At 52.3% G+C, this 15,441-nt stretch overlaps 1 protein-coding gene across 2 annotated transcripts in view; it reads left to right on the top strand.

Moving 5' to 3' along the window:
* Positions 1-15,441, top strand: part of ptprfa (protein tyrosine phosphatase receptor type Fa) — a 102,968-nt gene that overhangs the window by 39,555 nt on the left and 47,972 nt on the right. For both annotated transcript variants that reach the window (XM_084444893.1, XM_084444892.1), the window contains exons 5-10: positions 1,328-1,597; positions 3,576-4,157; positions 4,822-4,958; positions 5,149-5,293; positions 7,624-7,932; positions 11,685-11,878. In XM_084444893.1, coding sequence (XP_084301019.1) covers positions 1,328-1,597; positions 3,576-4,157; positions 4,822-4,958; positions 5,149-5,293; positions 7,624-7,932; positions 11,685-11,878 — 1,637 coding nt within the window. The remainder of the gene's footprint in view (positions 1-1,327; positions 1,598-3,575; positions 4,158-4,821; positions 4,959-5,148; positions 5,294-7,623; positions 7,933-11,684; positions 11,879-15,441) is intronic.

Here is a 15,441-nt window from a genome sequence, read left to right as displayed (position 1 = left end):
CATAAAATATACGAATGGCAGCGGCGGGAAGCTAGTTTGGAAAACGCTTCGACTTCCAGAAAGTTTTCCTCCGTCCCGTTCGTCCGGGGCTGAGACGGCCTCCACTGAGCCAGTAGACCCCCCCCCCCCCCTCCACACACACACACACACACACACAAACACACAGACACACACACACACACACCCTCCCTCCTCCCATCCCTTTGCCACAACACATTTCCAGGTGAGCCAGTCTCCGTGGGAACCCAACTTAACGCCAGCCATCTGCAGACAGACCCCGATGATGCCACTGCCAGTAGACTGAACACGTCTTTGTCTGGGCAGAACCGGGGCCCGGCTGGCACTGTCACCCTGACGTTCTCTCAACGTTAGAAACTCGACTTTCTCACGCCAGTGCAGCACCAGGCTGGAACCAGCCAGCGTTAAAACCTTTCAAGTCAAACACCGTCAACATATTTCAAATTCCAATCTTGTGTTTACTGAAATCTCTTCCCAACAATGAGGTTCTTCCTAATTACATAGCACACATGATGGGGCTTGTTAGTTTAATTTTGTCAATACAAACTGTACTGTGAAAGGTAAAGCCAACAGAAAGTGTTGATCCCTCTATGAGATCCTGAATATGTCATAAATATCTATGATAAAATATGTTAAATATGTAAAATTGACCAAGTACAAACCCTGCGAATCGGCTTGTAAGCTCCCCCACGGCCACAATATCTCAGCTCCGAGCTCAAATTATACTTCATTTCGTGACTTCGTGAGTCACAACACCATGCGTGCACTTTAGCTATGCCGTTGAGCTATGCATATTTAATGCGCCGTAGACACAGAAGTGTAGCATTAAGTCATATGTAATGAGCACTACTTCTCAGCACTTAAAGGGGGTTCCTCCCGCTGAGAGTACACAATGAGAGAGAGCCTCTGTTCCGTTCCTGCGCACCCAGCTGAGCTAAATGTGAATCTGAGGGGGAAATCCTTCCTCTAGCATCCCGCCAGGAGCATTCTAATCTCCATACCTCAGAAGGAAAGCCAACAACCCTCCGGAGAAACCCGGCTCCGCGCCCGCAGGCCTCGCCTCTCGCTCCAAACAAATTCTTTACCCGACAGATTCGGGGGGACGGACGATGATGTGGCCGGGCCGCTACCTTGCCAGAGGGCGGCGGCGCAGGCTGCCAGTGACAGCCAGGCCTACCGGGGCGTATAGCCCCGTCGCCCACTGCCCCCCCCCCCCCCCCCCTTCCCGCCTCCTGTCCTGTGTCCCCCCCCCCCACCCCCTTTCCACCCGTCCTCACACCCCTCTTCTCTCCCACCCCCACCCCCACAGTGCGTCGCGTCCCCCCACGCTTCTCCATCCCCCCCACCAACCACGAGGTGATGCCGGGGGGCAGCGTCAACCTCACCTGTGTGGCGGTGGGCGCCCCCATGCCCTACGTCAAGTGGATGAGCGGGCTGGTGGAGCTGACCAAGGAGGAGGAGATGCCGGTGGGACGCAACGTGCTGGAGCTCACGGGCATCCGCCAGTCCACCAACTACACCTGCGTGGCCATCTCCTCCCTGGGCATGATCGAAACCACCGCGCAGATCACCGTCAAAGGTGAGTTGGCCCGGCTGCTCAGTAGCATGTGCAGTAGTGTGTGTGTGTGTGTGTGAGAGAGAGAGAGAGAGAGAGAGAGAGACTCTCTTACCGAGCAAAAAACATTTGAAGTGAATTGAGCTATGCTTTTTACAATATGAATTTTGATACATTGATTTTTTTTCTGATTTTTTTCGGGAGTATTTGTTCTTTGAGCTGAGATCTGAAGTCTGAGATCACGTTTACGAGATCAGTCCTGTAGATAGTTGCTGACAGAGCAGACATTCATCTCATCAATATTTGAGCACGTCTGAGACTTGTATTGGGAAAACTCCATGATGACAAACTAGCATGCAGGTCAGTGTCCTGTGTTTACCGTGCGTTGACAGATTTACCGTACTGTCAGGAAATCCACATCCGCTCAGCACAAAACAAAATACCGTCCGGATAAAAAATATTTGGACTGTGATTGCAGAGACGAGATGAAAAATCGATATTTGATTTATTGTATTGTCATATTTTCAGATGCAAGAGTCGTTCCCACATTTCTCTTTTATCAGGGGTTAGTGAGTCGAACAGCCATGCCATATGAAAAGAAGAAATGAATGCAGCTCATTTCCCAAGGGCTGTTTTGCTGTCAGTTCTCTATGATGCTTGAACACTTGACATCGGTGTTATCAATCATTAATTCACTCTTTCACTGGAGAGACTTTTAAATGAGGTTTAGGAAAGATTGACATTTAGAGAAAGGGAAGCACGGCTACTGCGCTGGCACAGGGACGGCAGATGGCAGGTTATTTTCAAGCCTTGTGAGTCGTCTCCTCTGAAAAGACTAGAGAACAACTCTTCCACAACCGATTATGTGTATGATGCATGGAAAAAAAAAAACACAACTTAATTCTGCCTGTAGACTTCTCACATTCCGATGTGGTTGAAGGAAATAGAAGTTGTTGTTGGCTCTTTGGACACGCTGCATGATAATGTAACAGATGCCAAGGCTGGAGCTACAGAAGGAGGCCCGGAGACGCTGGTTGCAATGGCTCATCCCTAATGACCGTCTGTGTGCTGTTCCTCCGTTTTACACACACCGCTGCCTCTTAGTTTACCTCATTCATTTGGACCCTGACGGCAACGCAATCTCACACAACCCACAAGTCATTTAGCGCCATTTCCTGACGCCATTTTATTGTAATACAGACTGCTTCTATTCAGTTGTGGAAATTGAAAAACCTTGGACCATGCATAGTACCGTTACCATTTGGCAAAGGGATGATAATCTGGATATTTGTGGAACTGACGTACAAGCTAAAAGCTATGCCAGTATAACAAGTCATACAGTCCTTGTGTTTTCTCTGATATGTCCTGCCCTTCAGAAAAATGTGCTATTATTCCATACTGAGAGGGGAAAAAAGAGGAAATGCACAAATTACCTTGCTCACATCTAATTATCCAATGTAATCTGGTATTCATTCTTATTTGCCTCACTTATTTCCTCCACGTTGCCACAATGCAACCACTCAGTGTCATTAATTTGGGCAAATATGTGAGTGGAATTACACAGTAAAAGATTTATTTATTTATTTGACTCTATTCATCGAATGCAGAAGACGCTGACGGGAAGTTAATCGAAGGGGAGAGGTTTTTTCGCCGGAGATGAGGGGCAGAATGGGCTTCTTATTGAGAGGGGAAGAGTGAACGAGTGCTTTGCCTCTGAATAGAGACGCGTGTCTCGCTGGGTGAGAGACGCTTTGCTTTGTGAGATAATGAACATGGCCGCGCTGCCCTCCCCAGCGACAGGTGAGGGTCTGGGAGAGGCGGCCTGCTGAATAGTGATTGACTGATATGATGTGAGGGCTGCTGTTCTTCTGGGAATATATAAATCCTATTCATAAGTGAGGGCCCCGCTGCCTAGCTACTAGGCCTCATCTTAGAAAGGAGTATGTGTATGACAGTGTGTGTGTGTGTGCATGTGCGCGTGTGCATCTTTCCTCTACCCCAGCCCTGCCGAAGCCCCCCACCTCCCTGATCGTCACCGAGACCACGGCCACCAGCGTGACCCTGACCTGGGACTCCGGGAACTCCGAGCCCGTGTCCTACTACGTGATCCAGTACCGCGCCAAGGCGTCCGACGGCGGCTTCCAGGAGGTGGACGGCGTGGCCACCACGCGCTACAGCATCGGCGGCCTCAGCCCCTACTCCCAGTACGAGTTCCGCGTCATGGCGGTCAACAACATCGGCCGCGGCCCGGCCGGCGTCTCCGTGGACACCCGGACCAGCGAGCAGGCTCCGTCGTCGCCGCCGCTGACCGTGCAGGCGCGCATGCTCAGCGGCAGCACCATGCTGGTGCAGTGGGCGCCGCCGGAGGAGCCCAACGGGCAGATCCGCGGCTACCGGGTGTACTACAGCTCGGACTCCGACGCGCCGCTCAGCGCCTGGCAGAAGCACAACACGGACGACAGCAAGCTGACCACCATCTCCAACCTGACCCCGGACATCACCTACAGCCTGCGTGTGCTGGGATTCACCTCGGTGGGCGACGGGCCGCCGTCGGACATGCTGCAGGTCAAGACCCAGCAGGGAGGTGAGCTCGCTCGCTCTCTCTAGCCGGCAGAGGGGGGAGAGGCCAGCTGTCTTTACCTGGGGGACGCGACTGCGCCTCTTTACTCGTGCTATGGAACAGTAGACTTTGGGCACTTTTGTTTGATAGGGCTTCTGAACCAACAGTCCTTTCGTGAAATGACTTTAACGGCGAGGAAAGCCATATCCACAGGGGTATTTATCTCGATGATGTCCACAAAGTAGAAACAGAGAGATAGCCGGCAATGTTATTCTGTCTCATGACAGCTTAGGGAATAGGAAGGATGATGGGTAAACTCCCCAGAACAGTTTCTGGTTTAGGAAACCTTGTTTAGAAATGTCTTTCCTCGCAGTTTATCCATGATTTTAAAGGAGTCATCTGGGGGGGGGGGCATTGCTGACTGGGAGAAAGCTCAGGGTGGGGTGGTATGTCTGCTGTATTCCCCTCCGATTCATAATGTGTTATGAATGCTGTCTCTTCTGCTTCTTCTTCTTCTTCTTCTTCTTCTTCTTCTTCTTCTTCTTCTTCTTCTTCTTCTTCTCCTTCTACTTCTCCTTCTTCTTCTCCTTCTCCTCCTCCTTCTCCTTCTCCTTCTCCTTCTCCTCCTTCTTCTCCTCCTTCTTATCCTCCTCCTCCTCCTCCTCCTTCTCTCTCTCTCTCTTGGTAGTCCCGGCCCAGCCGGCCAGTTTCGAGGCGGAGGCGGAGCTGGACACGCGCATCATGCTGTCCTGGCTCTGGCCCGTCCAGGACCTCATCACCAAGTACGAGCTCAAGTACTGGGAGGCGTCCAGCCCTGGGAACAAGGTAACGGTCCACAACAACCTGTTGTCCACAACAGTCCAGTACATCTCTCTGCCTTCGATGGTCCTGTTGTCAACCCCCCCCCCCCCCCCTCAACTGTCAGACATCCCTGTCGTCCATCAGCATTTTCTGCTGTCAATCTCATCTGAGATCGTGAACGCTTTGTTGTGTTTATGTGTGCCCCCCCCCCCAGATCCAGGTGACCTTCGACCCAGCCGGCTCCTACGCCGTGGAAGCCCTGAAGCCAGACACGCTCTACACGTTCTCCCTGGCGGCGCGCTCCGAGATCGGCCTGGGGGTCTACACTCAGCCCATCCAGGCTAGGACCGCCCAGTCCAGTAAGTAGGCCCTGACCCTCGGTCCCAGGGCCACTTCCTCTCCCTGCTCTCTCTCGGCAGGAGCCAGCCTGCTGAAACTCTCTCAGCCCGAGAGGCCATGAATAAACTCTAAAGTGGTTGAACGAATCGCTGCTTGATTGTGCTGCACGAGGTAAAGCGGGCTGAAGGTAGGTCACATTGTTCATCATTAATTCCATGGTTAAGCCTTGTTGTTTCTTTTCGGTGTAGTGTTCTGAGAGCATGCTACTGGTTCACTTCCCTGTGTTGCGGACGGGCTTGTCGTTTTGAAACCGGAGCAGTGAAAGGCATGGTCCTCCTGTCAGATCCTGGCACCAGCGATTCATTTCACCCGGAAAGTGCCACACGTGTATGAGACAGGCGCTGCAACACGCCTCGTCTCCTCGACACATTCGGGGGGGGTGGGACAAATCATCACCTATTGGCTATTGCACATTCAGACAAATAGTATAATAAACCCTTGTAGTCACTTTCCAGTGAGTGGCTACGTGTGTAATATGATGCAGGACTGAGCAAACGCAAACAGACTGTTGCGCCGACGGTGCGGCCGCATCATAAATGTCATGATCATTTGTCATTATCGTATGCGATGAAACACGGCACGCTCCTTTATGTCTTCGTGTACCGCCCGGAATCCGCCGGAACACTAACTGCCGCCTTAGTAACGGTATTGAACAAATCAGCTCCTTAATGGAATCTTCATCCCACATCCAACCTGCATCGCTGCTGTTGTGAGGCTCAACGAGGAGATATAGACTTGAACCTGAAATATTCATGAGGGCTCCTGAAAGGAATCAGAACTTATTCTCATCCATTTGTTTTACTTGTCAGCCGTGAAAGACCTGTATGCAAGCAGGGCTCTGGTTCCCATAGGAACAGTGGCCACCGACCGCGCCGTGTCACCGCCTGGCTCCAGTTCCCTCATATGGCGCCCGCTGACAGCCTGAGTCACGGTGTCAGACGAGGTGTCAACATGGCAAAGGGCCTTACAGTGCCACCTCTCTCTCTCTCTCTGTCTCTCTCTCTTTGTCTCTCTCTCTCTCTCTCTCTCTCTCTCTCTGTCTCTCTCTCTCTCTCTATCCCTCTCTCTCTCTCTCTCTCTCTCTCTCTCTCGCTCACTCGGTCATTTCATGTCTCTGACATTTTCTAGCGCGGTCTTCATCTGTTCATCTCTCTCTCTCTCTCTCTCTTTCTCTCTCCTCCACCCCATCACCTCAAAAAACCTCTTCCTTTCTCTATTTATGGCTCAATAACAGACTCAGTCCCTCTTCCCCCTCGTTCAACACGTTTCAATCTTTCTGCTCTATCCTTCCCAATTCCCACTCCACTCCCACAGTTTTATCAGAGCGGCAATCTCCCGCCATGACTTTCCACTGTCCTCCGCTCGCCATTTATTTCCTCCTTCTCCCCGACTGCCCCCCTGTCTTCATCTATCCTCGTCCATATCTGCCCCCCTGTCTTCATCCGTCCCCGTCCATATCTGCCCCCCTGTCTTCATCCGTCCTCATCCATATCTGCCCCCCTCTCTCTCTCCCTCCTCCATCTCTGCTATCGTTCACAACCCTGTTCATATTTGACGCTTATCTGCTGCAATCTGTCTCCCACACGTTCGCTCTGATCGACGCCCACGTGGATATACCCACGAAGGTTCGTCGGACCTCCAGAGAATCACTCCATTATTCCGTCTCTATCCGGATCTGAACCCTATTCGTCACCCACCTGCGCTCGGCGCGGCCGGAGCAGCCTATTAGAGACGAGACGAGCGCTTTGCTCGTTCCGTATAATAGTTTGGCCTGCCTCACTGCTCAGGTTGCCAAAATCACAAGCAGGCATGTTAAAGTCCTCATCTAGTGCTTACCCCCAGTTGTATCCATCTTAACCATGCTGTTTTTTTTTGTCATTGTGTGGTTTCCAAAAAGCAATTGTTTTTATGTTTTTTATTTATTTATAATTTTGTAAACATTACATTTAAATGTTGAAACTATGGACTGTGGAGCTGGGAAGTAGACAGTTGCGGGTAAATAGAATATCAAGTAAACCATAAGAGAAGGTAAATCCATTGTAAGCTACTAGCAATGTTTGAAATCCACATGATACGTACACTGTTAAATGTTTATAGACACACAGGCACACACACACACACACACACACTAACACACCCGCATATCACAGCAGTACAGTACAGTATACGAAGCTCCTCCGAGTCCAGAGTCCAGAGTGCCTGCTCCATCCCTCCCTCCTTCCCTCCACCCCCCCCCACCCCCACCCCCCCCCCGCTTGACCCTTTCCCTTGTCCCTCCCTGCCACCCCAGCACCCTCAGCCCCGCCCCAGGAGGTGCGCCTGCTGAGCCCTAGCTCCACCAGCATCAGGGTGAGTTGGGCGGCGCCCCCCGCCGCCAGCCGCCACGGGAACATAGTGCGCTACTCACTGGCCTACCAGGCGCTGTCGGGGGAGGACACGGGGCGCCGCGAGGTGGCGGACGTCGGGGGGGCGGAGGCGACCAGCTACCTGCTGACGGGGCTGGAGAAGTGGACCGAGTACCGGGTGTGGGTGAGGGCCCACACGGATGTAGGGCCGGGCCCGGAGAGCCCCGCCGCCCGCGTCAGAACCAAGGAGGACGGTACGTCCACGGTCCAGATGGACCGCCGTCTCTTTTGGGCTCCCTTGGCACTAACTCAGCCCAGAACCGGGCCTCTGCTACCGCTACCACTACACCTACTACTTCTACCACTACTACTGCTACTGGTGCTCCTACTTCTGGTACTACTACTACCACTGCTACAGTGTGTCTGTCCCTACGGGCCCTGTCTCTGTCTCTGTCTCTGTCTCCTCCCAGCCTCTCCGTCAGCTCCGTCTTAGCCTCCCGTCAGGTCCCTAACTCAGCCGGCGCGGGCCAGGGGAAAGGTGTCTGGTAAACAGTGTGCCAGGGTAAGTGACCAGACCAGATAACAGGGCCCAGACGCTGGCTAGCGAACGGCCTGCACGAGCCGGCCCAGACTGACGATCGGTCCGCCCACCGCGCTCGGCGGCGGAGCGGGTGGGGCTACCCACAGCAGAGTCCGGCGGCCGTGTGGCTCTAACCATGACGCTAAATCCTTACAAGGGGCTCCGCCTCTTTTGGCTCAATCCGCCACATCGTAGCCTTGAGGGCAAAAGGGCTCCCCCCCCCCCCCCTCCCTGATCCTGAAATTGGAGTATCCGCAGGTAAGTCCAGGAGACTCTCACAGGGGTTTAAAGGTCCCCGGCAGACAGTGTGATGGTGACCGCCAACAAACGGACTCGGCCGGGGCCCATTTCCCTGTCTCCACCGTCTCCTGTCTCGTTTAATCTCATTAGGCTTCCTATTGTCTGGATTAATTTGATTTCCTAATGCCTGGATTGCATTTTGTCTATTCTGAGCATATTCTGAGCATGAGACCTGTCTTCTCTTGGAGGGGTGTCGCATGGGTGGTGTGGGGGGGGGGGGGGGGGGTTGGGGGGGATTAGGGGTAATGGCTACTCTCTCCTCTTCTCTCTCTCTCTCTCTCTCTCTCCCGAAAGCAGAGACTCCCCCTTCTGCACCATGCTCATTACTCGTGCATTGTGGGAAGAACAAGGCTTGTTCCAGGCCTGTTCCAGATGGTCAGAGTAGTAGTGACTGATGTCAGTGGCGCAGCCGGTCTCCGTCTCACAATGAGCACTGGCGCTTTGAAACAAGCACTAGTTCTGTTCTATAATGTAAAAACATGCGATAATGTTAGCATACTGTAGCAGCTCTCTCTCCCACTCACTCAGCTCTGCTAACCTCAGCGTCGTCATCTCTCTCTCTCTCTCTCTCTCTCTCTCGCTGTATCTCTCGCCTTCCCGTTTTCTTTCCTCTACACACCCACTGAATTTTAATCTCACTCTTTTCATGTCTTTCCATCTCTCTGCGGCCCGCTTGACTTTGAGTTCTCAAACTCTCTAATTCCCTGGATTTTTCCAGCATCTGTCCATTTTACACACATATTGCAGCAGCATCCTCCACTCTACTCCGGTTCATTCTCTCTGTCTCTCTCACTCGTTTACTCTATCTCACTCTCTCTCCCCTCTCTCTATCTCTCTCTGTCTCTCTCTGTCTCTTTTTCTCTCTCTCACTCTCCCTCCCTCCCTTTCACCCCCTTTCTCTCTCCCTCTCTTTCTCTCTCTCTCTCTCTCTCTCTCTTTCTCTCTCACTCTTTCTCCCTCTCTCTAAGTCCCCCCCCCTCTCCCTTTCTCTCTCTCTCTCTCTCTCTCTCTCTCACTCTTTCTCCCTCTCTCTAAGTCCCCCCCCTCTCCCTTTCTCTCTCTCTCTCTCTCTCTCTCTCTCTCTCTCTCTCACTCTTTCTCCCTCTCTCTAAGTCCCCCCCCCCCTCTCTCTCTCTCTCTCTCTCTCTCTCTCTCACCAGTAATCCACCCCCAGCAGCCACAGGACTGGCGTCTCCTATCATACCAAATTCTAATTTTGCCGGTGACACGGCGTCGAGGGGGCGCTGGGCCTTGAAGGCTGTGGCTCACATCTAATTTGTTTAATACGCTGCAATGAGGCCAGTGTCTCAGCCAATAATTATTGACATTTATTTCATCTCACCAAAAGCTGAGTGCGCCCTTGACGGCGGTGGCACAGATCTGCCTGTCCGACAGGCTGTTGGCCGGGCAGGGAGGAGTGCAGGCCAGGGAGCCAGAGCTATCTGCCTAACTGTACCTGAAAGCTGCTCGATCGTCCTCCTCCTCCTCCTCCTCCTCCTCCTCCTCCTCCTCCTCCTCCTCATATCCTATATCATCTTCCCCAATGAAACTGGGATGAGTGCCCCCCAACTGCCTGGCCCCATACATTCCCTTTCTCTTCCAGCAGATCTTTATCAAATTACTGCTAAATCACTTTCCCGCCGCCCAGAGCTGACAAGCGGACGACGTGCACTTGATTGCCCGCGCCTGGGGTTCTGGGAAAAGTGCATTAGCAACTTGAGTCAGGCGGGCCTGAGTGCAGAGAGAGGGAGCCAGGCGCTAGGCGGAACCGCTCCGGCTACTCTCGCCGGTTTCCATGGAGACTCCATGAGAGTGAACGGGAGCTCTGTGATTAGGGAGCAGAGAGAGAGAGAGAGAGAGAGGGAGAGAGAGAGAGAGAGAGAGAGAGAGCAGAAATGGAAGGGATACTCACTGTCTGGCTGCAGCTGTGAGCGAGTGCTAGTTCGGCCCTTAACATTGACAGATGATAGTCCACCCCGTCGGAGAACGCCAGGGCTCCACCCCGCCAGCAGTCTGCCATCTAGTGTGGACAGTTTAAACCCCAGGACCCGTTCAACTTCAAAGACTCAGCACTGTGCCTGTGTCTCTACTGTATACTGTACAGGACGTGCTGGGATCACCCTCTCATTCCTCCTCCATTATACATGGGCTGAGGATTTGCCTCTTGTTGTTAATACAAGGGCCATATTGACTTTTCCCTCCGAAGGTCGAAGCATGATTGCAGAAGCTTGCAAATGTTTGAGGCTAAATGATTCCAATTAGCAGACTGCGTAGTAGTGCTGGCTCAGAAGGACACTGGGCTTTACCTCCATTATACTAAGTCTTCTAGCGTGCGGGAACGACAGTACCTGCTACGTCTGAATATTAATCTCTTAACCTTTACTGCTTCCTCTCCTCTCCTCCGGCTTCTATTGACGGTCATTAACGGCCGTGCTAGCTCTGCTCGTTTTTATTGAAGTCAAATTTGTATTCAGATTTAGCGCTCCCCTGGTAGCTGACCAGGCATGCTGGAAACGCTCGTGAGCCTGTTTCAACAGCGCCGCCATGCTTCATAAGCCCTCACAGGTGCACGCGAGCAGCCTTTGATGCGTGTCACCTTCATAAAGGTATCCGCCCTGCGACCTCTCCTACTGCCTGTGAACTCCTTCAGACTCCTCCAGGTCTCTCCTTCAGACCCCTCCAGGTCTCTCCTTCAGACCCCTCCAGGTCTCTCCTTCAGACCCCTCCAGGTCTCTCCTTCAGACCCCTCCAGTTCTCTCCTTCAGACCCCTCCAGGTCTCTCCTTCAGACCCCTCCAGGTCTCTCCTTCAGACCCCTCCAGGTCTCTCCTTCAGACTCCTCCAGGTCTCTCCTTCAGACCCCTCCAGGTCTCTCGGGCTGTGGTTTCCTCGGGGAGGGGAATGGCGGTGGCGTCCGAGGTTGAGGACTAGTGAGATCTACTGTAGCTAGTGAGATCTACTGTAGCTAGTGAGATCTACTGTAGCTAGTGAGATCTACTGTAGATAGTGAGATCTACTGTAGATAGTTACGATACGCTATGGATGCAGCTCTGCCCCTCTCATGGTGCTAGGATGCGACACCAGCTTACAGTACTCCTAACCCCCCCCCCCCTAATTTTTCTCTCAGTGCCCGGGGCCCCTCCCAGGAAGGTGGAGGCCGACGCCCTCAACGCCACGGCGCTCCGCGTGACGTGGAAGCCGCCTCTGTCGGGCAAGCAGCACGGCCAGATCCGGGGCTACCAGGTGGTCCACTCCCGGCTGGAGAACGGCGAGCCGCGCGGCCTGCCCAACATCGTGGACGTGCCGCTCCCCGAGGCCCAGGTACGGATGCATCGCCGCTCAAGTGTTTATTCCGCTCCCAGCGGCACTTAGGCATCGCAGCCTATCAGGTCCCAGTTATTAGCTCTCTCCGCAGGGCTCGGTTATACTGGCCGCTGGTGCTCGCCTGGATCATAACCCAAAAGCAGGGCCTAATCAGGTCTGTGCGATTGGGTGATTACTCACGCTGCTAATGGGGTTGAAAGCGGCCTACTTTATGTGTGTGTGTGTGTGTGTGTGTGTGTGTGTGTGTGTGTGTGTGTGTGTGTGTGCTCTGTGAGCGAAATCAGCTTTTCCCACACAATATACAGTAATGGGAAGGACGGAAAAGCAAAACTATCAGTGTTAGTCAGTGTTCAGTCAGTGCAGCACACTGATATAAAAAAGCATTTGCGATTTCATATTTAGATATGAATGCGCTGCCTTAAGACCCGATAACGCAAACTCACTGCCTTGTTATTCCATGAAAATACAGTGCTGTCACTTTTTTCCCCAAGCCTCCTCTCACAAGAACTATAATTAAGGAGAGTAAAAAAAAGCAGGTCTTATCCTGAATTAGAACTGGGTACACCAGTCTTATTGTTGTGTGGCGGGGGCGGGGGGGGGGGGGGGGGGGTTAGGTGCCTGTGCTGCAGGTTTGCGAGATCAGGGCTGTTATTGTGAATGAAATTCAAGTCTCACCACTGTGTTTTGTTTTCCTACTTGACTGTTGTTCTAACTTTGTAGTTCGTTCCTCTAGAATCAGTCTATTAAAACTACAAATTCTTGTAAAATGTCTGTGTGACATCACTTACCTGTCCTCTTCATCCTGAAACTGTGTCACTTCCTTTTTCACGTTATAAACTATCGCTTTCGTTCCCCAGTCACTCACTCTTGCCTGGATTCACTTCCTGTGCTTGAGTCCGAATTGCAAATCGTAAAAAATAGAATAAACGTATTGTCTTTGTTTGAAACCAGCTTGAACGACCACTCAGCGTGTTCTTTGAAATCTAAACTAAACCAAGTAAGATTCATAATTTACATTATCCTGGCATTAGCTTGTGGGAGCATGCATATAGGGTGTCAGAGGACCGAGACCCCCCCTCCCCACCCCACCAAACTCCCATCCTCCTCCAGCTCGGCCATCTTACTGTATCATCACCGGCATGCCATGCCACTCTGCCGTAGCAGGCAGGGATTAGCCGCGGGCCGGGCACGTCACGAAAGTGGGACAAGATGTACGTGTAGACAATCTACAGTAATCTATCTGTGCACACATGACTGATGTGACATTCAGGCGTGTTATTATCACACACCCCTGACACACCGACGCAGAAGACGCTCCATGTTCCATCTTCCGTGAACATGAAAGCCCTGGTGTTAAGCTCTGATTCTGTACAAAGCAAAATGTCTCTCGGTGGGCCGTTCTCCGCGGGTGATGGTCCAGGTGCGGATGTTTTCCGTAACGTCGCCGTCAGCCGTGATGTCAGTCTGCGTCATGCCCGGCCCCCCTCTGTCACACTGAAAGGTCACTGAACTTATCACGCAGAGCGCAGACGCTCGCTCCAGTCGCTTGGGATTGTTTGGGGGTGTTTTTTCTGTCCAGGAGATAAATCTCACCTCTGATTCCCTTCACGCGCTGCATTCCTGTCTTATCTGTGCATGTGAGCAGGCTTGATAAAGGACCCTGCATCGGAAAAAAAAAACACGTTTTCAACTATCTCTCTCTCCCTCTCTCGCTCTCTTGTGCACGCACGCTCTCTCTCTCTATCTCTCTCCGTCTCTCTCTCTCTCTCTCTCCCTCTCTCTCTATTCTCCTCCTTCAAGACATGTCTGATCATGCAGGTCGACGGTTCGACCCACATGACTTATGTATGACTTAGCTGTGCAGTAGGCACACACACACTGTATGCAGCACATACTGTACACACACAGTACATTTGACACACAGGCACACAGGCACACACACACACACACACACACACACACTACACAGCTGTATGTTTTCAGGATGAGTGTTTCTGGCTCCTCCAGGGTTGAGAGGAGAGGAGAAGGCGGGGCTTACCTCTGTGCGGACCAGGCTGCTGTGGTGGCTCAGTCCCGGTCGTATACGCATCACATCCTGCCCGTGATGGATTGATTTTGTCCCTGGCGGAGCTCTGAATCATTTTAAGTGGACTGTTTTGCCAGGCTCAAATCTTTATGCCAGTGCGGCCACTCATGCCACGGCCGGCTGTGCCCCCGTGTTTATGGCCTCCGCGTCCTTGTCACCCCGGATGAAAAGTGGGCTGTACCCCTTCTGGATCCTGATGAAGTCTTGGGACTAAATCTGTTTGAAAGAGGCCATTGCCATTTCCTGCAGCCCGTGGTACAACGCTACAAAGCTACAAGGACACGATAGCATTTTCCCGGAAAACGCCACATTAGCCTCTAAGCTGCTGATCACGGCGCCACTATGTGGTCTTCGGCAACTCGCACCCTTTAAAATCCCTCAGACATTTTATAGTGACTTGGCTTCCTAGCAGCAAACATGGATTACTGCTTTTCGTCAGGCTTATGACAAAGGCCTTAATGACAGAATAAATTCCACCATATCAAATTATTGGCCATGGAGGTTACAGACACTGGGCAACATAAAGCCTTAATTGCCTGCCAACTCCCCAGTCTTGGTTTACGAGCCCCTTCCCTGTTATGCCTTGACCTGGAACTCTCTCCATAGTATCCCTGGACATTATTTCTCTCTCTATCCCTCTCTCTCTCTCTATCCCTCTCTCACTCTCTCTCTCACTCTCTCTCTCTTTCTCTCTCTTTCTCTCTCTCTCTCTCTCTCTCTCACTCTCTCTCTTTCTCTTTCTCACTCTCTCTCTTTCTCTCTCACTCTCTTTCTCTCTCTTTTTCTCTCTCTCTCTCACTCTCTCTTTTTATCTCTCTCGCTCTCTCTCTCTCTCTCTCTCTCTCACACTCTTTCTTTCAAAGAACACACAGGGCTGTTTTTCTACACACAAGCTGGTGATTTTCTGGATTAGGGCCAGGAGGATACTGTGGGGTCTCACAGGGGTGATGGCTGTGAAGCGAGAGGCTGGTACAATCAGATAAGAGAGGCCCGTCAAACCCAGATCCCTGTCTCTACCGGGAGGCACAGGATACGCTGCGTCAAGACAGGTCACCTCCTAGTGGGGGGGTGGGGTGGGGGGGGGCAGGGGGAGTGGGAGGTAGAAAGAAGAAGAGATAGAGATGGAGGGGGCGAGAGGCAGAAGGGGGGCAAAGGGGAAAGGAGAGGGGGGTTCGGAGATCGGCGAAACAGGCAGAGGAGGAGAGAATGTCTGTGGGTGGTAAGCAGCGATTAGCTGCCAAACAAGGCTAACCATGACTCTTGAAGCCCACACTTCAGTATATATGTATTGCGGAGTAAAGAAGAAGAAAGAAAACAGAGGCGCAATAGAGCAGCTCTCGTGGTCTCAGTTAACCACGGGAGATGCCTTGACCCCTGCAAGGTCACTTGGGCTCGCATACGCTCTCCTCGCCAGATTGCTAGCGCGTGAAGGTCCCCGTTGTGAGCATTGCTTACGGCTTGCAAGATCATGTCC

Source organism: Borostomias antarcticus, assembly GCF_949987555.1.
Source record: "Borostomias antarcticus genome assembly, chromosome: 10".
NCBI classification, from domain to species: Eukaryota; Metazoa; Chordata; class Actinopteri; order Stomiiformes; family Stomiidae; genus Borostomias; species Borostomias antarcticus.
The sequence above is the reverse complement of the archived record's forward strand: the minus strand, read 5'-3'. Positions and strand labels throughout refer to the sequence as shown.